At 36.7% G+C, this 23,887-nt stretch overlaps 2 protein-coding genes across 2 annotated transcripts; both read left to right on the top strand.

The window, feature by feature from the left end:
• The first annotated feature begins 8,347 nt into the window (after positions 1–8,347).
• Positions 8,348–11,163, top strand: LOC136276411 (uncharacterized). Its single transcript, XM_066088311.1, has 2 exons — positions 8,348–8,922; positions 9,126–11,163. The coding sequence occupies exons 1-2, from the start codon at positions 8,348–8,350 to the stop codon at positions 11,161–11,163; spliced, it is 2,613 nt and encodes an 870-aa protein (XP_065944383.1).
• Positions 11,164–11,643: 480 nt separating this feature from the next.
• Positions 11,644–12,360, top strand: LOC136276410 (uncharacterized). Its single transcript, XM_066088309.1, has one exon. It carries the CDS (start codon positions 11,644–11,646, stop codon positions 12,358–12,360), a length of 717 nt encoding a protein of 238 aa, XP_065944381.1.
• Positions 12,361–23,887: the final 11,527 nt, after the last annotated feature.

Below are 23,887 nucleotides of genomic sequence, written 5' to 3'. Positions count from 1 at the left end.
CACCCTTGTAATTTCTCTTTTGATCAGGCGTCAATTATGGCCTGAGTGAACATTTTTTTTATTAAATTTTCTGGTTTCCTCTTGCTATATTATTGAAAGAAAATCAGTGATTTTATTTAAAAAAAGAAAATATAGCGAATTAATGTAGTAATACGCTTTTTAAACATGGATTAGACTATATTTAGCAAGCATCGAACAACCATACAACAGATACTTAAAAATAACGAAATTTTAATATTTCATGCAAAAAAAACAACAAAAACGAAGAGGCTTGGATAAATATATTTATTACTTTCATATTAAGATTTGTGTCAATGTAAAATATGGAGCAAAAATGACATAGGAAATAATTGATGAATTCCAAGTCTAACTTTTTTGTTTATACAATTGGTTTCCGAAGTTAGTTATTTTTCGAATTATATGAGTGAAAGGGTACATACAAACCATAAGTGCCTGCACGTTTATTTGTAAATGTTTCACCAAAGTTATCAGACCCAAGGTAAAGATGTATGTGTCAGACGTATGTCAACATAAACTACCCAAGTACACTTACATGTGTATTTAGTATATTGAACGAGGCTTCATATAAATTTGAAGTTAATAAAGAGTAGGTGTATGTAACCTACGAAATAAAATCTATTTAATCTGGTGTCAGTGTTTTGCATCAGTTGTATGATAAATAAATTATCTAATATTTAAAAAAAATGAGGGACTTTTGACGACTCTAAAACATAGTTGGAGCTTTCATCATATTTTGGTATTTACATTTTAACCATACTGAAAATACTTTTGTGATTAATCTTTGTTTATCTACCTAAGCTAACACATTTTACTCACCAAAAATGGAATAAAAACAAAATAAAATATAAAAGTCAATAATTCACTTAGTGAGTTTGAAATTTTATAGTATCCCGCTCACAAATATTTTGCGTAGAGTTGGGGGGGGGGGGGGGTGCTGCTGAAATGCTAGACATTTCTTATACAAATATACCTTTGTACTACAAATGCATCATGTATGTATATTTTCTGCATTATTCATTGCCCAATTTACAAACAAATATGATACGTAAATCAAATTGTTGAATGAAAATAATCGAATGAAAACTATATATTTATTGTCTAAATATATCATTTTAACATGTAAACGGCAGGTACCAATATAAAGAATGTGCATAAAACATGGTAAGAAAGTTTTTATTCGAGAATTGGTACCACCTATCAAAACTCTATTTTCTTAATTTCATATGAAATTAATAAAATTTACATGACAAATTGTACAATTTAACATTACGGTCAGCACCGATATTCTCAGCAACATAATTAGCAGTCAATTCCTGTTTACACCATAAGTTACGACTACCCTTGGCTAGGGGTAGATTTTTGTCTTAACTTAAGGCGGGTGCAGAGTTACGCCTTTTAGTGAAACGGACCTTAGTGCAAATATTTGACTTAAGTCCGGACTTACGACAAGTTACGCCGGGCGTTCGCCTTTTAGTGAAACGGGCCCCTGGTCTCTAAGCCATACAGCAGGATTGATTTTACATTTTTATAAAATATTCCTTGTTTTGGTGTTGATGAAGAGTGCTTTTGAGTGACAAATTTGACAGAAGGTGTTGAATTCATGTCTTGCCATGTTGGTACGGCTTTTAACATCGTCGGCGCCCCCGACTTTGCTGGCAGTCATCTAAAGATAGGTAAATATATCAGTTTCTCTGATGTTCTCTCCATTTTAGTTACATGATTTGTTCATTATGTATTGTTTATTCTCATCTCCTCTGTCTTTTTATGCTTATTTTAAAGCCGGTCTTTTCTGCTTCTGCTGCAAGGCGCGATAATTTCTCCTTCGCATGTTGTTTGTGGGTTTTTTCCCCGAACGGCTACTCGCCAAAACAAACAGCTTATTATTTTAGGCAATTATAGGATCCTCTGAAGGGGCAGAGGTAGAATTTACCTTTGTCCACCTGGATTCCCCATATCAGTTAAATTAGCCTAAATGTTTAAGAAATAAAATCTAGTAATTCGTATTTTTATAGGGGCATCAATGGTACACTTTCCAGTCATTTTTGTTAATTCTTTTACTTCTTAACAACATGTATCGTGTATACTAGTATGCTATAATTTAGTACCTTTTTATATAGGAAGGACTCAATTTTAAGTCCCAAGTTGAAGTATACCAATTAATATATCTTTTTAAGTATTCATGTATATTTTACAATTTCTGTTACTTTGAATAACATATCAGAATTATCGCCTCTAATCAATCCCATTACCCCATCCCGAACCATTTTATGTTAATGTTATAACTTCTCTCTCTCTCTCTCTCTCTCTCTCTCTCTCTCTCTCTCTCTCTCTCTCTCTCTCTGTGTGTGTGTCCATGCATTCTCGTGATGTGTCTCTCACCAGAACTATATATTCATGTGTAACATTTAATTAATTTGAGCACTGAAAACCAACTTTACCTGATAAGCACGGCTTATTTGGATCTGCTAACAGATTTTTTTCTGTTTTCTATATTATTCATATCTAAAACTGTCCGAAATTACCAGCTTAGTGTTCGGAAATGTCCTTTCAATACCCTTCTATGTAAAAGCTTTTTGTTTTGTTGGTTAATAAAATGAAATTTTGAGAAAAATAATATGTAACATTGTCTTAAGAAAAAATTCATACGCAATTTTACATCATCACAGAAAAAATACTGTCTAGCTAGTAAATTTTTGTTTAAAATATTTGTACATGTAAATTGAACTAACTAATAACTGTGTCTGGAATCACCCATATCTCCCTTAAATATTGGTTTTCAATTTAATATTGTCAAACAAAATCCAGAAAGAAGTTAATATATACAAGTATTAAAAACATAAATAGATCTTATAAATTAATGTCAAAAGAAAAATCTTTTAAAGGGAATTTAATGACAATAAAGAATAGATTAAATTTTGTTATGAACAAAAACAAAAATGATATACTAGATTTGGAAATATTTTTCCCTCAAGTTTTTAAATTTTTTATCCAATCTATCTTATAAAAATCTGTTGCAAGATAGCTTGCTAGAAAATTGGAGAGTAAGCATCTACCTTTTTGCACATGTATATAAAATATAATTTTTGATTAATAAATCAATAAGTAAATTAAATACATATAATTCATCTAACAAAGAAAGGATCATTTAGTAAAGAAATCGTGTTAATTCCTTTTAATTTGTTACAATGAAATAAAATTAATCCATTATATGACGAAGGTAATAAAAAATAATCAACTCTTGTACTATCCAGGTAAATATAGGTATACCTGTGCCCCTTAGAGGACCCCATAATTGTCTAATTGCCTAATTGGAGAGTAGCCGTTCGGGGAACACACCTAGTTATAGTAGTAACACTTATTACCCAAACAGAAATTTCGAATATCACTATATTATGATATGTCCAGAATTGAAACAATATAGAAAAGCTTATTTACCATCAATGTATTTTAGACGACCAAATGGTTTCAAATTTTTGAATTATTTTCATGTAACAAATTAGCTGTTATTAATAAATCATGTAAGTTTATCAATATTATAAATAAGAGAGTCAAGTCTCCAGGTTGATATGTACATTATACACTATTGCTTTTTGCATAATATTGTCTGTATTGTATATTTTCTCTATGTTGTTTTATACAATATGAGAATAAATAAAATGAAATGAAAATGATTTGTCTGCTGACCATAATTTTACAGTTGGTTGGTTTTCACCTATTCACTCGTTTATTGACAAGATTTTACAATAAGAAAATAATCAAAGTACTGAAGTACTGACGGGAGTTGATTTTATCGATTATTATTTATTTTAGAAACAACGATAATATTATTTTGCATGGCAAGTGGTTTCCTATATGTATTTGATTTATGCACATTTTTTATAATATGAATACTCGGACTCTTCCGAAAAGAATTTCGAGAAAACCCGATATGAATCATGTCGTGTAATATTTAAAGATACTATTAATTCCATCAACGTACGTATCAGTAATCGAAATATTTTTTGAAAAATTGTATGGATCCAAGCAATATTGAACTCAAGCTTCGTTCAACCAGACGCTCGGCTGTCTCCGTTAATCTCCGAGAAGCAAGAGAAATTCTCTGCTTGTCGAAGATTTTACGGAAACCACCGATCGTCTGGTTGAACGATACTATAGTAAACTCTAGCGTAGGAATACATAACACTACAAAAAATGTCTAAATTGTTTCCTATCATTTAAAATCTGACTATTTTCAAGTTATCAATAAAAAACAATGCTTCAGAATTCATTACCGCGAATTAATCGATTATTTCCGAGAACTAAGTCTTGTCAGCGGTGATGATTTGTGCTTAGGTCCAAACACTGTTTCACTTTCGGTTTGCCAGAGTAACTGCATAGGAGAGTTGATTAAAATCAGCTCCCAAAAACGATATGGAGTTGTGAACATCAGAGTACGAATTACAGAAATCAAGGACAGCAAACTCTCGGAAAAATTCAAATGAATGTGTACTACTAGCTAGGACATATAATCAACAGTACTAATGTTTTTGCATGTTAATCTACAAATTTTCTTATCATTATACGTACGACCATTTACTATATACATATCATTGTTTTTACAAAGTTCAATCAACTTGTAACCGTAATTGTTGACAGTATAATCCTGTGCAGTTCTTTCTAATTCTACATTACATTTTTAAAATATCAGAGACCGAGTAGCAAAATCAGATAGAAAAATATCTTAACAGCTATTAGCATGCATTAAATAATTATCGGGGTATAAAAATCAGGTACCGAATTCTAGCATCAAAATCAACAAACAAACATTTTCTTTATCCTTTGTAACAGACACAGCTCTTGTCAATATCAGAAAAACAATCTAGGGAGGAACAATGTCTGCCCTCCAGTGGAATATAAATAATACTACATAGCAATTCATCTTTAGTATTCAATACTTTGCTTAACTTAAACAAAAGAACATATTTACAATATGTGTTTATGATTTTTACACATTTAACAATATCATCTTTAACAACTAGCACTAGCGGGTTTTCGTAAGTTTCTTCCTGTTTTTCATAAATGTGACAAATCCGGGTATCTGCTTTTTGTCAGTGTCGTCAGTTTTCGTCTTTGTCAGTCCCACGATATCGTGCTTATTAACCAAATTTGCAGATTCATCGTAATTAGGTTTATTTTTAAAACCGCAAACGTTTTATGATAACAATCCCAGATCAGAATCGGTCAGAGCCTCCACATACTCCTATCCGCAATCGGGCGTTGAACCCTGCTGTTGCCTCTTCAAAGAGTTTGTCTGTCTTTCATCGGTGGGGAATCCGGTTGGATTATGTCCCAAAGCTCCGCGCGGTTTTTGGGTGGACTAGGGGTGGGGTGTACATCTCTCCATTGATGTAAAGAACATCCCTCACAAGTATTGTCCGTTTGTTTTCTTTCTTCGCCTGCCACATAACAGGGTATAATTTCTTTTTTCTTTGTTCGATTTCTGGTGGAAATTCTTCGTTAACATAAAAACGTGTTCGGCGTTATTTTTTCGGGGCGCTAGTGCAAATAAATTCACGGTCTTTGAAGTAAGTAAACTATATTTCGAGGATGCTCACTGAATTCATTGTATTTGCCAAATCGATGAACACGTTCAAATTGAACTTCATAGTTGTTCCGTCTCCGGAATAATTTTCAATTTTGTCCGGATTTATGTTTTTCTTTTATAATATAGAAATGTTGTACAAACGTTTTGCGTTAGATGCAGCATGTGCTTCCGAGCACGATTCTTACATTTTATGTCTCATATAAAGCGAGATTTATCATAGCGGAGTCTGTCCCTGCACAGCGTAAGTGTTTATCATGATATTTTCTTAATGATAAGTTTGTCATTATAGGTTATTTACTTGTCCAAATATATAACATCATGCTACTATTTAAATAGTAAGAGGAAATTCGGAATGAACTTTTCGTGGTACATATTTGTACAATTCATACATTTTTCCTATCTTTTAACATAACTACTAAGTATTCTAAATATATTGATACATTTTATATACATATATTTGGATCTTTGATACATCTGTAAACTTTATTACTTCTGTATTTCCCTACATATGTTTTTGTGTGGCAAATGTTTATTGTGAAAATGTGTCATGATATTGAGTGCACTGTTTACATTTTGATAAGTCATTAAGTTAAGAAAGTTATATTTTATACTATGGGATATACCCTGTTAAAATTACTCATTTTGTAGGGAATTTCTGTTTAAATTTAGAAAGTATGGCCACCAAAAACTGTCACAATTCTGCATGGTTTTTTTTTAGGTATTGTTATTTGAGATTGAATTGTTATTTTCAGTTTTCTTACCATTTGGGCATAATCCAATAAAGTAAATCACGTTTACTTTGATGCCTTCGGGGTTGTTACTAGCAGTATAAATCTCCGGATTAAAGACTGCATAGTAAGAAAAGCTCACAGTACAGATTCAGTAGATGGCTACTGACGATAAGGATCTTCGCTCCGAGAGACCCCTGACGGAAAAGGGACAGAGTTTGTATGAGTCAACTGCGAACAAGTACCAGTCCAGACTAAACGATTCATGGAAACACATCAAACTGTTGATCAACACGATTGACAACAATGCTAAATATTCTACATTATGCAAGGTAGAAGACGACCTTGAGCAAGGTCACGCCAAGTTCACTTTAATCAAAGAAGACTTCGTGAAGTTTCTCAGCAGAACGAAGACTACCGATAGTGATGAGTGTTTGAAAAATGTGATGATTATATTTGATGAGAAGACAGGATCAATAGAAGAGGCCTTCCATGAGATCAGTGAGTTAAAGGCAGACAAACTAGAAACAGCGTCAGTTTTTTCCCGAGCTACATCAAGACCCTGGTCTGGTGGATCACATGTGGAAACTGTTATGGCAGTTCAGCGTGCGAAGGCACAGGTAGCAAGGATCAGATTGAAATACGCAGAAGAAGAAAACCTTGTTTTGAAAAGGAAGGCTCAATTAGAGGAGCAGCAGAAACTATCAGCAGCCAAGGAAAAAGCACATATCGAGAGATTCAAACAAGAATGTGAGGCAGAACTGAAGCTCTTAGATCAGAGAAAGGCAGCCGCCGAAGAAGATGCCGCACTGAATGCACTTGAACTTGAAGCAGAAGAACAAGGCTCTGTGGTCTATAGATTACCCCGAGACACAATAGATAGTCAAGAACGAACAGCAGATTATGTAGAGGCTCGCAGATTGAACTTCACGCCTGAACCGACAGCATCACAGGATCATCACGATCAGGACATTCCTGTATGTGACACAGAGCCAGCCAATGAACATGTTGACAACCACATTGTTGCTTCAGCGCCACATCCCGCACAAAACCAACTGTCTGAATTTACACGTTTCTTATTGAAGAAAGACTTGTTGATGTCCAGACTGAAGAACTTCAGTGACCATCCAGAGTCTTACTCCGCATGGAAAGCAACATTCAAGAGCGTCATGAAGGAACTCCAAGTCTCCACAGAAGAAGAAATAGATTTGATGATCAAGTATCTGGACCCCGAGTCTTCAAAGCATGCGAACAGCATCAAGATTTCCAATGTGAATAACCCGACTCGAGGATTACAAAGAGTTTGGCAGCGCCTAGATTAAAGGTATGGTTCACCCGAAATGGTGGAATTCGCACTGAAACAAAAACTGTCCAACTTACCAAAGTTAACGAACAAGGACAATAAAAGACTATATGAATTATGTGACATTTTGTCAGAAGTGGAAGCTGTGAAAGAAGATGAAAAGTATGCAGCACTATTATCATACTTTGATTTCTCCGCAAGAATCCTACCTGTCCTAAATAAACTGCCTTACTCTATCCAAGAGAAGTGGACAAACCATGCCGTAAACTATAAGAAGAGACAAAATGTGACATTCCCGCCCTTTTCAGTGTTCGTAGAGTTTATGAGAGAGATTAGCAGAGTGCGGAATGACTCAAGCTTCCAGTACGATGGACTCCAGCCATCAACCGAGAAGTCTCCTTTCGCAAGGACAAAGAACTTTCAAGTGATGACTAAGAAAACTATTTCTCTGCAGAAAGTTCAAGAAGAACCAGACAAGGAGTGCCCTCTTTATCATACAGAACACTCTTTGAATGACTGCAGAGCCTTTAGAGCCAAACCGATAGAAGAGAGAAGAAGATTCGTCAAGAAAACGATATATGCTTCAAATGTTGTGAATCAACAAAACATGCTAGAAAGACTTGTAGAAAGGAGGTCAAGTGTGCTGTGTGCAATAGCAATACACATCCTTCAGCCTTACATGTCTCATCTCAGCTTACAAGGACCCACAAGATGGCAGAAGTTCATGGCGGGGAGCAGAGGAGAGAGACCGGAATCACCGTAGACTCGAAGTGCACCCAGATTTGCAGAGATGTACACTGTACAAGCAAGTCATGTTCCAAGACAGTCTTAGTGAAAGTGTATTGTGAAGAGTCGCCAGAAAATGCAGTGAAACTGTACGCCATAATCGACGACCAAAGCAACCGTTCCCTAGTAAAGTCAGAACTACTTGACACTCTACAGTTCAGAGGCGGACTTGTGAACTATGTACTCACATCATGTGCAGGCTCATTGCCTACAAAGGGGAGACGTGCTACAGGTCTTATTGTACAGTCCTTAGATGGCAGCACTCATCAGCATCTCATAGAGTGCAACAGCATACCAGATGTTCGTTCTGAGATTCCGACTCCAGACGTTGCTAGATCCTACCCACATCTCTTAGACATTGCCAGATTCATACCTGATCTAGATGACAGTAGCGATACACTGCTTCTTATCGGGAGAGATCTTTTAGAGGCTCATCATGTCTTGGACCAGCGTCTTGGTCCAAGGAACACGCATACGCACAAAGACTCCATTTGGGTTGGGTAATTGTTGGAGAAGCGTGCCATAACAAGACACACAAACCAGAAGTTGTGAACGTCAACAAGATAAACATACTTGGAAATGGACGTCCATCTTTATTCCTACCTTGCAACAACAGTTTTGAAGTCAAGGAAACCAGCAGCAGATCTACCTTGATCGAACCGACAATTGTTCAGAATGCTGTTGATCAAGACGTATTCATTAGATCTATCCACGATGAGAAGATTGGATTTTCTGAGGAGGATAGACATTTCATCAGACTTATGGATGAAGAGTTCCGAAGGGACTGCGACGGGAGCTGGAAAGCCCCTCTTCCCTTCAAAAAACACAGACAGAAACTACCAAACAACAAACCGCAGGCGGTAAAGCGAGCGACCATTCTCGCAAACAGTCTTTGCAAGAATGACACCAAACGACAGCACTTCACAGCATTCATGGAGAAAATATTCAACAAAGAACATGCTGGTCCTGCAGAACCACTTGAAGAGAACCAAGAGTGCTGGTATTTGCCGCTCTTTGGGGTCTACCACCCCAAGAAGCCTGACCAAATACGAGGGGTGTTTGACTCCTCCGCCACATACAATGGCATATCCCTGAACGATGTCCTACTTCAGGGACCTGATTTGACGAACAGTCTTTTAGGCATACTACTTTGGTTCCGCAAGGAAATGGTTGCCATTGTTGGAGACATACAGCACATGTTCCATTGTTTCAAAGTCACAGAAGAACACTTGAGATATCTAAGATTTCTCTGGCATGAAGACAATGATGTCGACAAGGATCTCAAGGAATACTGTATGCACGTACATGTATTTGGCAATAAACCATCTCCAGCTGTCGCAACATATGGCCTGAGGAAAATAGCTGAGATATCCAAGAGCACACACGGAGCAGAGGTGTCCGAATTTATTTGCCGAAATTTCTACGTAGATGATGGCCTTACCTCCTGCCCCACTGCTGAAGAAGCCACGAGCTTGCTACAGAAAACTCAAGATGCCATGAAACAAAATGGCAATTTCAGACTTCATAAATTTGCTTCAAATAGTCCTATTGTGATGGAAGCATTTGATCCTGAAGATCTTGCCAAAGGTGTCTACCAACTTGACCTAGAAGACGACCCTCCAATACAGCGAAGTCTTGGCATCAACTGGATTCTCGCAGACGACAACTTCCACTTCAGTATCTCGACAGACGACAAACCTTTGTCCAGAAGAGGTGTCCTATCAACAGTCAACAGCCTATATGATCCACTTGGTTTCCTGGCACCTGTTATCATAATAGGGAGACATATCCTCAGACAAATCGTCTCGGACACTTCAAATTGGGATGACCAATTGACAGAGCCTTTAAAGTCACAGTGGAACCACTGGAAGTCATCATTACAAGTCTTGGATAACATCCACATACTACGTGTTATTACACCGAATCTTAGCAAGTCCCTAACGAAGGAACTACTGACCTTTTGTGATGCCTCAGAAAAGGCAATTGCAGCCGTATCCTACATGAGGACAACCTATGAGGATGGATCCCAACAAGTAGGATTTGTATTAGGAAAGTCGAAACTGGCACCTACATCGGGTCACACAATTCCACGACTTGAATTATGTGCAGCCGTTTTAGCGGTTGAAATAGCTCAAACAGTTAAAGACCATATTGACACTGAGTTTCAGGAAGTGAAATATTTCACGGACAGTCGTGTTGTTTTAGGTTATATCCACAACGACACAAGGCGTTTCTTTGTCTATGTCTCCAACAGAGTGGAGAAAATAAGAAATCTTAGTCAACCTGAACAGTGGTCTTATGTACCTACAAGTCTTAACCCTGCTGATGAAGGCACCAGGGGGTTATCACCTCAAGATCTACAAAATTGTGCATGGTTGAATGGCCCCTCCAGTTTCCTTGCCAAGATCCCTCACACACACACAGATGATGAGACATTTGCGCTTGTGGATCCTCAGGATGACAAGGAAATTCGTAGCACCTGTTTGAAAACTGAGTGTATGCCTACAGTTGGGACTCACAGATTTGAAAGATTCCAAAATTGGGAACTTCTTGTTGAGAGTGTTGCTCTTTTGAAACGTTTCACTAAGCACAGAAAGGAAGACAAACCCAATCTGTTGACTCTTACAATGCTGCTGAAACATGCATTATCAGAGCCGTTCAACAAGAAATGTATGCTGAAGAAATTTCATGCTTACGCTCATCACAAAACTTACCAAGAAACAGCTCAATACTTTCACTAAACCCTGTCCTAGATGATGATGGCATCCTACGTGTTCGTGGACGATTGAAGAATGCTCCAGCTGACGTTGTCTGTGCACGACCTATACTTACTGTAAATTCCTAATTAAACGCGAGGAATTAATATCCGCGTAAAATCGCGAGAAGCCTGTCACGCGAATTTTAAAATCTCGCTTTTAATTTTCAGACAAATGTAAACTACATGAAACTATGATAAAATTTCGGCATTCGCGATTTTATGTTCTCGCGATTTGATGGAAAACCGTTGAATCGCGGAATTAAGTACTCGCGTAAAATAAGGAATCTACAGTATACCTGGGAAACATTATATTGCTACCCTGCTGATTGTCAAGTGTCATCAGTCAGTTTGTCACCAAGGTCGTTACTTCACAGAGGGCAAGGTGAGATCCAGTGGGTATTGGATAACAGGATGTAGACGTCTCGTTGTCTCGATCTTGCATAAGTGTGTGATTTGCCGGAGGATGCGACGACAGTGTGAATCGCAGAAGATGTCTGACCTACCAGAAGATCATTTGATTCCAGGTCAACCTCCTTTCACCTCTGTGGGCGTAGACATTTTCGGGCCGTGGGACGTCATTACACGTAAAACAAGAGGATCCTCTGCAAACAGCAAAAGATGGGCAGCTTTGTTCACCTGTCTGGTGACCCGAGCAGTGCATAAAGAAGTGCTCAAAGAGATGTCATCATCTTCATTTATAAATGCGCTAAGACGGTTCACCGCTATAAGAGGAAAAGTGAAGTTGTTTAGGTCAGATAGGGGTACAAACTTTGTGGGTGCCATAGATCCCTTACGCATAGATGCAATCTGTGTCGAAGATACCCCAGTGAAACAATACCTTTACAATGAAGGGACTGTATGGAAATTTAATTCACCCCATGCTTCCCACATGGGTGGTGTGTGGGAAAGACTCATCGGTGTGACACGTCGAATTCTCGACAGTATGCCACTAGATCATGGCGAAGTTGGACTGACTCACGAAGTTTTGGTCACTTTCCTAGCAGAAACGAGTGCAATTATAAATTCTCGTCCTCTGTCAGGTGTTTCATCGGATCCAGATTCACCATTCATTCTTACACCAAACATGTTACTTACGCAAAAAACGGATTCCATGCATGAACGGATTTCCTGTGAGACAGATTCCAAAGACTTGTTGCGTGTCCAGTGGAAAAGAGCATAACATCTTGCGACCATATTCTGGGATAAGTGGAAAAAGGAATATCTACACACTTTACAGAACCGCTGGAAATGGCACCGAATAGAAAGGAATGTCCAGGTCAATGATGTCATCTTACTTAAAGATAAAGACGTGCATCGTAACGATTGGCCCTTAGGTATTGTCACCAAAGTGTTCCCTGGAGAAGATGATCTAGTGCGTAAAGTAGAGGTCAAGGTTAGCCGGAATGGAAGAGTTTCTTCATACATCCGACCAGTGACCGAGATTGTTGTTCTTCTCGAGCAGTGATGGACTTTAGTTGTTCTTGTTCTTGCGAAATTCAGGCATTTGTGTACTTTTGAAATCTGTATGACAATTTAGTTTTTATCATACACAGTATGTGTAATTGAAACTCAAATTATGATAACTATGTGTCAAAATAATTCTTAGGTTAAATGAAAATAGTTTAAGTTTGATGTGATATCATTAAGATATCAGACGGGGAGTGTTCCGTCTCCGGAATAATTTTCAATTTTGTCCGGATTTGTGTTTTTCTTTTATAATATAGAAACGTTGTACAAACGTTTTGCGTTAGATGCAGCATGTGCTTCCGAGCACGATTCTTACATTTTATGTCTCATATATAGCGAGATTTATCATAGCGGAGTCTGTCCCTGCACAGCGTAAGTGTTTATCATGATATTTTCTTAATGATAAGTTTGTCATTATAGGTTATTTACTTGTCCAAATATATAACATCATGCTACTATTTAAATAGTAAGAGGAAATTCGGAATGAACTTTTCGTGGTACATATTTGTACAATTCATACATTTTTCCTATCTTTTAACATAACTACTAAGTATTCTAAATATATTGATACATTTCATATACATGTATTTGGATCTTTGATACATCTGTAAACTTTATTACTTCTGTATTTCCCTACATATGTTTTTGTGTGGCAAATGTTTATTGTGAAAATGTGTCATGATATTGAGTGCACTGTTTACATTTTGATAAGTCATTAAGTTAAGAAAGTTATATTTTATACTATGGGATATACCCTGTTAAAATTACTCATTTTGTAGGGAATTTCTGTTTAAATTTAGAAAGTATGGCCACCAATAACTGTCACAATTCTGCATGGTTTTTTTTTAGGTATTGTTATTTGAGATTGAATTGTAATAGTGTGTTTTGTTATTTTCAGTTTTCTTACCATTTGGGCATAATCCAATTAAGTAAATCATGTTTACTTTGATGCCTTTGGGGTTGTTACTAGCGGTATAAATCTCCGGATTAAAGACTGCATAATAGTCCAGTTTAAACTTTCCCTTGAGGAATGCTTGTAGGACCTCCTCTGTATCCTCTCTGTCGTCTTCTCGAATCCTACTAAACACTAGGTTGTCTCTCAAAGAGCATGCCTTTAGATCTATGACAGTGTTCCTTCCTAATGTCATCGCTTATATTTTTCAACCCTATGGTTTCCGTTTTTAATGGTTTCAGAGTGTTGTTCGAGAACTTTTTGTGGTTGTGTATTTCGTTTTTTGTTAGTTTTGGAAGTCTGCTTGACTGAATCAAAAATGTTACCAAGAGCCTTTGCACTGGATTCTAATTCACTTGAAAATGTTTTTCACCTGTTTCACTTCTGCGTCTAGAGATGTACAACGTGCTTCAAGGCTGTTGATGGTGCCTTTGATGGAGTTAAGTAATAGCATTTGCTTTTCTATTTCTGTGAGTCTTGATTCCGGGGAATCATTTTTAAGTTCAATGTTTGAGAATTATTTTTGTCCATCTTAACAAGTAGTGAGTGTAATGAAGCCACAATAATTTCAACGTCAGCTCCCCCGTATATTACTGAGTAACTCTCTGCCAGTAATTTCGAGGTTTCACCTTCCGACATTTTAGACATTTAAAGTATTCACGATATCAGCAAAAAAACAAAAACAAAAAAAAACCCAGAGGACAATGAATACTGGGCTCATACATGAAAACATATACAAAAACATTTACAAGTCAGTCTAGACGAGACACACTACACAGGTCCTCCATGTCGTTGCTTACGGGTGCGTCGAACTCACGATATCAGTCACAGACCGCTCATAACAATTTTTTAAAATAAAGTTGTTATTATTATAGACAATGAAGACAAGCGTAAAGTTCATCAATTGTTTTATTCTGTATATTTTGGCGATTATGGCCACGACCTACATAATATAATTTGTATAAAATTCACATGTATTTTTGTATACAATGTTGCAACATATATCCTTATCCTTATACTATTTTGACCCTTATAATCCTTATCCTTATTTCCTTATCCTTATATCCTTATAACCTTATAAACATTATCCCTATAACCTTATAAACCTTATAATCTTATCCTTATAGAAGTTTTATAATACTTATAAACTATGACAACATTCATACTGGTACTGGGTGAGCAGATACTCAGCAGAAGTTGTAAGCTATGCAAATTAGATAAAACGCGTCTCGAATAAGCGCCAAATGGTTGTCTATTGAAAAGACAACCACCGCCAACAAAGTTTGGTGGAATGAGAGACGCTCAACATATACATGTATATATACTTATGTAGGTGTGGCCACAAGCAAAGTCAAACTAGTTAGTATGTTTTTTCCGGAAAACACACTTGTTGCAAAGCCCTTTGTAAGTTAAATAGTAATACAAAATTATCAATGTTTGACAGATGAACACCATCACTACGAAACATCTCTTTTGCACGCCACGTGATTTCTGGGTATTTAATAAAGAACCCACCATTTACTGAGACTAAGCGATTCATAAAATTGTTAAGTCTAATGGCAGCAAGATGTTGAGATTTAACGTCGGAGCTGAAACGCCAGGATATCCTTGGCAGCATATTAGACCACCCTATAGTTGTATTGGGAAGAATTTGATTCAATTCTGTAATTGTAGATTGCATAATTGCGCGAAAAACGTAGTAATGGGATTTTGCCTATATCATTAGCACCACAGTGAATAACTAAGATTTCTGGAGGAGATTCATACCTTGATAATAGTTTTATTTTTGGAATAATGTCGAACCAATTCATTCCTCCTTTACCTTGCCAAAACAAACTGTAGTTATGTCTTTCTAATCCCAAATTCACACCATCTATGGAGTTTTTGGCGTAGAAGAATGCCCATTTAATAATCGATGAACCAACGATCCAAACAACTTTTCCACTATCTATATAAAAATATTAGAAATGACTCTAGACGTTACTGAAGTCTAATATAATTCTGGAAAGCATTGGAACTCCATTTACCTTGTGTTATAGTCTTTGTTTATAATAACTGACAACAAAGATATCTGTATGGTTCGTTTATTCGTATCCGGACACAGTGACTTTAAAATTTGCAATGTATATTTAAGCCCTGAAATATCATAAAACAATAATATAATTTATATCAAAATATAACATTAGTACAATATATATGTATTTCCATCAAGATAATATTTTTACATTATCTTACTATAATTGTACTTTAAACATTTAGCGGGAGGTAACTCTTATAATGTACATGAATTACATTTCTCCAAAATAAGTCATAAAATATATTAATCAGATAAAAAATATTCGAAAACACTTTCTCACCATTCTATGGGAACAGGCTCATAATACGTACACCGATGGGGGGTGACATTATATTGACATTAACTGATTCTGTAATATGAACAGAATAATTCTAAAAATATTTATTACTGAAATATAATCTAATTGATCTTATAAATGACCAATTTAATCAAATATCTGATCATCATAAAATTCTTATATACAATTGATTTGAGAATCAATTAATACTATAATAAATAAACCAAATATTGATCTTTATAATCAACACTGTATTCCATATAAAAAAATATCTATTCATTCTAATTCATTCATACTCATTAGTTTGTGATCATGGACTGAATTAATGTTTTCTGCAATTTATAGGATAATTAATTTATTAATAGTAAGTGTTATAGGATATTAGTATACTTAGTATAACTTACCAGAAAAAGAACAAGGTCTGGTCCAAAATTAAATTACTTCTCTATATAAATATATAGTCTGCTTTGGTCAATATCCAGACAAAGATTGTCAAACTTGGCGGTAAAACACATAAAGCAAAATATACAAACCAACCAAATTCAACCTGACACAAACAACCAATAAAAACCAAGATCACAAATATCCACTGACCAACTCATGATCAAGTACTGCCCTAAGGGTATATGTACATGTGTATGAATTAAAAGAGAGGGTGGATCTTACTTTTTACACATGTACTGTTTAGATGTATTACTTACAATGACTTTATTTATTTATATTACAATAACTTTATTTATTTATTCAAATCAACAATTTTCATACTCTTACACTCCCCCCCCCCCGGTCGCAGAATGACTTCCACGTCATTCAACTCGGAAGCTGCATATATCTGAAAAGTAACATGGCATAAAATACATATATTTACAATTTAAAAAAAATATCATGTATTAGAACATGTAGAAGCAGACACAATGTTAAGTAAAGCCATCTGGCATCTACTTTGGTCAATGTATCGTAGTGAACCATCATTCATCAACCCTTTCACAAATACTGCTCTTTGTAGCCAATCTGGTTGTGTCTGGTTCATCATGACAAACTCCTTTGTCCATGCTGGCATTTTTCTTTGTCTGGTAGATCTTCTTGGGGCTGGAGTAGGTGTATCATCATTTTCTCTGGAAGGCATTTCATCTTCAGAATCATCAGATTTATTGATGTCATCATCAGTGCTATCAACATCATGGATGATATTCTCATCATCATCATCATTGTTGACATCATCCTCTGGTTCATCATCATTGATGATCTCTTCAGGTTGGTTCTCAGGCTCTCTATCCTGATGGGAAGCGTCCTCCCCTGAACCAGCTGCTGAAGCTTCCTCAGTTGTAGATTGATCGTCATCATCTAAACTGGGAGTAACTTGGGAATTTTCATTTCTAAATGCAGAGTTATCTACATAAGAAAATTCACTGTCACTATCTGAATCATTCTCAGTAATAATGCTTACTGGTTCTGCCTTCCTTCTCTTTCTAGGAGTAACTGGAGGAGGAGAAGTACTTCTTGGAAGCTTTGTTCCGATAGGTAGAAGCAAATTTCTATGAAGAACTTTAGTTCTTCCTTCTTCATCCTCACGTCTGACTTTATAAACAGGAATGTCATCATTTGCTTTCGCTAAAATGACATAAATATCATCTTCCCATTTATCAGCAATTTTATGTTTGCCGTCGTATGCCACTTTCTTGACGAGAACTCTGTCACCTTCCTCTAAAGTGATGGCTCTTGCCTTTATGTCATAACGGCATTTCTGCTTCTGCTGAGAAGATTTTATTGCTGTTTGTGCCTGTCTGTAAGCATCTTGCAGTCTTTGCTTCAGCTCGGATATGTACTTAGTTGTACACTTATCCTCAGAATGGCTGCTGGAAAATCCAAAGACCACATCTACTGGCAAAACTGGTTCTCTTCCAAACATTAGATTGAATGGTGTGAACCCAGTTGTATCGTGTCTAGTAGAGTTGTATGCGTGAACCAGTGTGTTAATATGCTTTTTCCAATTAGCTTTCTGAGCGTTATCTAATGTTCCTAGCATTGATAATAATGTCCTATTGAATCGCTCTGTAATACCATTACCCATAGGGTGATATGGCGTTGTCCTGGATTTAGAGATGCCAAATATGGAGCATAATTCCTTTATGATGTTGCTGCAGAAATTTGTCCCTTGGTCCGAATGAAGTTTAGCTGGAATCCCGTAATGAACAATAAAATAGTTATAAATAGCTTCTGCTGTTGTTTTGGCTGTTTGGTTCTTGGTTGGCACGGCAATTGAATATCGTGTGAAATGATCGGTTATGACTAAAATGTTTTGTATTCCTCCTTTCGATGGTTCAAGAGTGAGATAGTCCATGCATACAAGCTCTAGTGGCTCTGATGTTCTGATGTTGACCAATTCTGCTCTTTCATTGCTGGTCTTGCTCTTAATGCATCTTTCACAGGAGTTGATCCAATCAGAAACATCACGCTGCATCTTTGGCCAGTAAAATCTTTGCCTAATTAAGGAGAGAGTCTTATCTCGCCCTAAATGACCCATCTTGTTATGTAAGTATTCCAAAACAGTGGGATACACTGATGCAGGAATTACATATTGCTGATGAGTATTGTCATCTACTTTGACTTCTCTGAGTAAAATACCATCTCTTACTCTAAGTTTGGCAAAGTTCCTGTGGTAAACAAAATCATCTTCAGTAATGAGTGTCTCTCGTTTGGGTCTAATACATTCCTGTACCTTGTTTTTCCGAAAACTAACAGTAGGATCTGTGTTTTGGATTTCCATGATATCCAAATACTTTCCAATATCTGTACAAGGTTGTACTTGGTTGCAAATAGCATCATCTATAGCAAGAGATTCTTCATATGGCTGTCCAGTTGCAAGCTGGCAAATTGCCTTAATGGTGTCACTAGATACTGTTTCCACTTCCTTTAATCTGGATAGTCTATCTGCATCTATATTTGTTTCCCCTGGTTTGTAGATGATCTTGAAATTAAATGAAGCTAATGCTGAAATCCATCGATGTCCAGTTGCATCCAGTTTTGCTGAAGATAAAACATAGGTAAGGGGATTATTGTCGGTGTATACTACAAATTCTTTGCCTTGAAGGTAATCTGAAAATTTTTCTGTGACTGCCCATTTAAGTGCCAAAAATTCCAGTTTGTGAGTAGGATAATTCTTTTCAGATCTACTCAATCCTCGACTAGCATATGCTATAACTCTATCCATTCCATCCTGCTCCTGATATAGCACTGCGCCTAGTCCTGTCTGACATGCATCGGTATGGAGCTTAAAAGGTTTGTCGAAGTCTGGGTAACCTAGGACGGGTGGTGATGTAAGTTTCTGCTTAATGAGGTCAAATGATGTTTGCTGTTCCTTCTCCCACCTCCACTTTGGATCCACTTTCTTACTTCTTGATTTTTTTCCTGTGGCCATGATATCTAATAAAGGTCTAGCAATTTTAGAGAAATCATGAATAAATTTTCTATAGTATCCTGCAAACCCTAAAAATTGTCTTACCTCTTCAGGATTCTGTGGAATAGGCCAGTTTTTAACTTTAGCAAGTTTATCAGGGTCTGGCTCAACCCCATGCTCAGACACAATGTGTCCTACATATTTAACCTTCTTCATAAGTAAGGAACACTTTTTGGGAGAAAGTTTAAGCCCATAATCTCTAATTCTCTGGAAAACTTGCTGAAGGCGATTAAGATGTTCCCTGAAAGATTTAGAAAATATGATTAAATCATCTAAATATATAAAACAAATTTTTAGATGAAGGTCGCCTAAACATTGCTCTTGAAGACGCTGATAGGTTGCAGGGGAGTTTGCAAGGCCGAAACTCATGCGGTTAAATTCATAAAACCCAAGTGGACCAACAGTGAAGGCAGTTCTCTCCTTATGCTCCTCTGCAATTTCTATCTGATGATAGCCGGACTTCATGTCTAATACACTGAAGTAGGTGTTACCTGAAAGAGAATCTAAAATCTCTTCTATTCTAGGCAGAGCATATGTATCTTTGATAGTCCTAGAATTAAGATACCTATAGTCTATACATAGCCGCAAGGATCCATCATGCTTTCTAACTAAAACTACATTAGATGAAAACGGAGAATGACATGGTCCGATAATGCCTGCAGCTAGTAAATCCTTGATGTGAGTACGGACTTCCTCAACCAATGCTGGTGGTACTCTCCTGTACTTCTGCTTAAAAGGTATCTCATCAAGGAGTTCAATTCTGTGCTTCACTTTGTCCGTTGTACCTATGTCTGTTGCTCCTGTTGAGAATATATCGCGGTAAGAATTCAACAAATTCAAACAGTCCTGTTTTTCATCTTCTCCAATATCATCTGGGAGTTGAATTTTGGATATAATATCCTCAATTTGTTCTGAGCTTGACAAAGAGGATATCTCAACTGTTGTGTCCTCAATAGCAACAGGCTGTATTTCGCAAATCACTCCTTTTGGGGATATTGAAATAGTCCTGGTTGTTATGTTGTTGATGGTAACAGGCATTGTTTGACACTCTTCATACACATACTGATGCAGTGTAGCTTCTATGTCTGCATCAGATGGAATGCAGGATTTTTCAGATTGCTGCATCATGACAGTTACTTGATGATAAGGAATCTTCTTATCCAAGTATCCAAGAATGGTCACATGACTGTTCGGAGGGATGATAACTCTATCTGTCTCAGCACTCTTTACTAATCCTAATACATAGCCATGTCTGTGTAACTCCCTCTCTCTCAATGCAATGCATCTGAATGCTAAATACCATGGTGTGTAAATGGCTGCATCCTGCAGAAACCTTGAGCCAAACTCCTGTTTTGTCACATCCATCAGGTTCTGTAAGATGTTTGTTCCTATAAGCACTGGTACATGTGCATTATAATTGCTCTTGGGAACAACTAAAAACAGACAATCACTTAGTTTGTTCAAAGATGGAATACCAAATGGTGTTAAATCAACACATACATAGCCAAGATAGGGCATCAGTTGACCATCCGCACACTCTATATTGATAATGTCGTCCAGTAAATGAAGCTCTACATCTGAAAGGTACTGATTATAAAATGCTTCGCTTAAAGTGGATACTGTCGCTCCTGTATCTAGAAGAGCTGTACATTGTACATCATTGATGGCCACTGATCTTTCATTTGGTTTTCCAATTAGTTGTTTTTCTCTGGGACTCTTGATCCTCTCGCCAACCCCTTGTCCCCAGGTGCTGACGTGTTGTAGTTTAAAGCCTGGCGCCTGTGGTTGACTAAAACTCTGCATCCCACAGCGATATGGCCTACCTGTCCACATCTATAACAAGGAGGGGGTTCTCTTACCCTGGAACTCTGAGGTTCCTTAGCAACATCTGTAGTTTGGGGCTGAGGAAATCTGGGATATTGCCTATATCCTCCTCTGTATCCTCTTTCCTGTCTGCCTCTCTGATATAGTTGTCTTGGTGCCCTATAAGGCTGGGGAATAGGAGTATAAGAATACTCTTTTTCCTTCATACTCCTGACCTCATTGGTTAACTGATTAATCTTAGCTTCTAAGCTATCGAATCTGTCAGCTGACTGGTCTTTCACTGTTGCAGCTTTTGCTGTAGGTGATTTCTTTTCTGTAGTTTGTGGATGATGTTCAATCTCTAATTTTCTCACAGATGTTCTCAATTTATCGAATGATTTGCATTTATCATACAGATGTCCACATATATCTTCAAGTGAAGGTCGAAGTCCCTTAAAGAATATGGTTCTTAGCATCTCCTCGAACTGACTACGGTCAATGAGGTTTTTCTGTATGGCCTTATTCAGAATATCCTCCAATCTACAACTCCATCTCGCACATTCTTCATCCTCTCTCTGTCTAGCACTGTAAAACTCTTACAGAATGTCCTCTTTTTCAGCCACTGTGCCATAAATACTGTCTAGCTTCTGTATACTTGAGGTTATTCGTGCTCCTGGTCCAAGATGCATTACCACTCAACTTGCTTCTCCCTTAAGTGAGCGTCGTATAGCTTGATGAATGACATCTGGACTATAAGACTCATTATAGAGACATTCCACCTCATATCTCCAAACTTCATATGTGCATCATTCTTAGAATCTCCGGAGAAAAATGGAATTTTAGGGAACTGACTAGGAGGTAGAGATTTAGCAGGTCGTGAAGAAGCAGAGGCAGTATCAGTACTTACAACCTCTTCCTTGATCTTCTTCTCCTGAACAGCAGATGACATCCATGATAAAAAATCTTCAGCTGAATCAGCTTTTGGTTTCATCTTTAGCTGCTTGAGTGCAGATACCACTTTGGCTATCTCCTCTGTTGACATTGATTCCTCAGTGTCTGCCATGGTGTTAAATTGTATGATTGTAGCTAACACAAGTAATATTGAATGTATCAAAGAAAATTCACACAAATTCATGCAATAATACAATGCATGTATCCAAGTAGATGTTGGTATAAGCAAATGAGTAACTAAATTTCACACAGAATAACTTTCTACAAGAAATAGCAAATTCAGCAATGTGAATTGTTTTGAATCAGGAGGGTAGTTCAAAATGAACCATAAATAATTTGGACAGTATGCAAAAGGCACATTAAATTATTGCAAGCAACAGCTGATAATGTTTCTTTAAGTAAATGAATCAAAGAAATAAATAAGTTCTACCTGAAAGAAAAAAATTCAGTTCAAATATAAAGATAACAATAAACAAATGATGAAAGAATTCAATAAATCTTTTCTATATTGAAATAAACGAGAAAAAATACCGAGATGAATGGAAACAGCGAATTTCCTCGATTACACTTTGTTTACTTCCGGTGAAACGCTATTATTACGGAAACCGAGCCCGATTAGATTTTTTTTAACGGCAAAAACCGAACCCGATGATTTTTGAACGGCGAAAACCGAACCCGATGATTTAGATACGAGTAGAAATAATATAAACAATGGAGATAAAGCTTAAAACTAAATTAAAGGGGAAATTAATTAAATGTGTGTTTTAAATACTGTGTATAGCTATCAAACAACACATAAACCACTTAGACTGATACTACTACTACTCTGCGACAGAAAACTTGTTCAACACTGAACTCACCCTCAAAATAAACAGTGATGCAAAACCAACTCAATCAACCGACAAAGTAGTCCAAATCTCACGTCAGTCTTGTCAATAAACTGTCAAGTCTTGAAAGTATACAGCAAATAGTTTTCTAATTAGCTTTTATAACGTTAATTAGTATATTTGGAAATACAAGGGAAAACAATATGGGTTGTGCGCAAATTGTTAATGTTTTCACTTACACTGCACTGTACCCACACTTCCTTTCTTGCTATTGTTGTTGTTAATTTCAAATTCAAATGATCAATACACAATAAAGGGCAAAAATATATCTCAACAAAAAAAATGGTTTAAGGATTGTGGCCAAACGCAACCCTGTCTCAATCAATATTACACAGGTATTTAAATTCGGATAACTTATACTAAAGTGCACTGTCAAACTAAAGAAATCACAGATTTACATGCTTTGTTGTATACCAATTCTTTCAACAGTTTAATGAATTATGATAAATCAAGACTTGTCTACCTTGAGGTAAAGTGTACATACATGCGCGCACACAAATTACTAATGTCAATATGGTGCACCAAAGTCTTATATCTATACGACTCACCAGGTGAGATACACAGTTTGTTTGCACGTGTTGTACTCTGTCAATGAGTTGAACAGCTGATCCTAGGAATAACAATAGATGCGCGGATCCCAGTCAATTTAGGAACACAGGCGCGGAACACTAGTCATGGTTCAATAGGAATACACTGGCAATGGTCGTCATGGTTCACAGTTCACTGGGTAGGGTTGGTGAAGTCTTTCCAGCTCCAATTACATATAAAGTCACTGTGTCCCAACGTGGGCGCCAAAATGTTACAGTCTTTGTTTATAATAACTGACAACAAAGATA

Source organism: Magallana gigas, chromosome 6 (assembly GCF_963853765.1).
Source record: "Magallana gigas chromosome 6, xbMagGiga1.1, whole genome shotgun sequence".
Taxonomy (NCBI): domain Eukaryota; kingdom Metazoa; phylum Mollusca; class Bivalvia; order Ostreida; family Ostreidae; genus Magallana; species Magallana gigas.
Note: the sequence above shows the minus strand (reverse complement) of the source record. Positions and strands in the feature narration are given on the sequence as shown.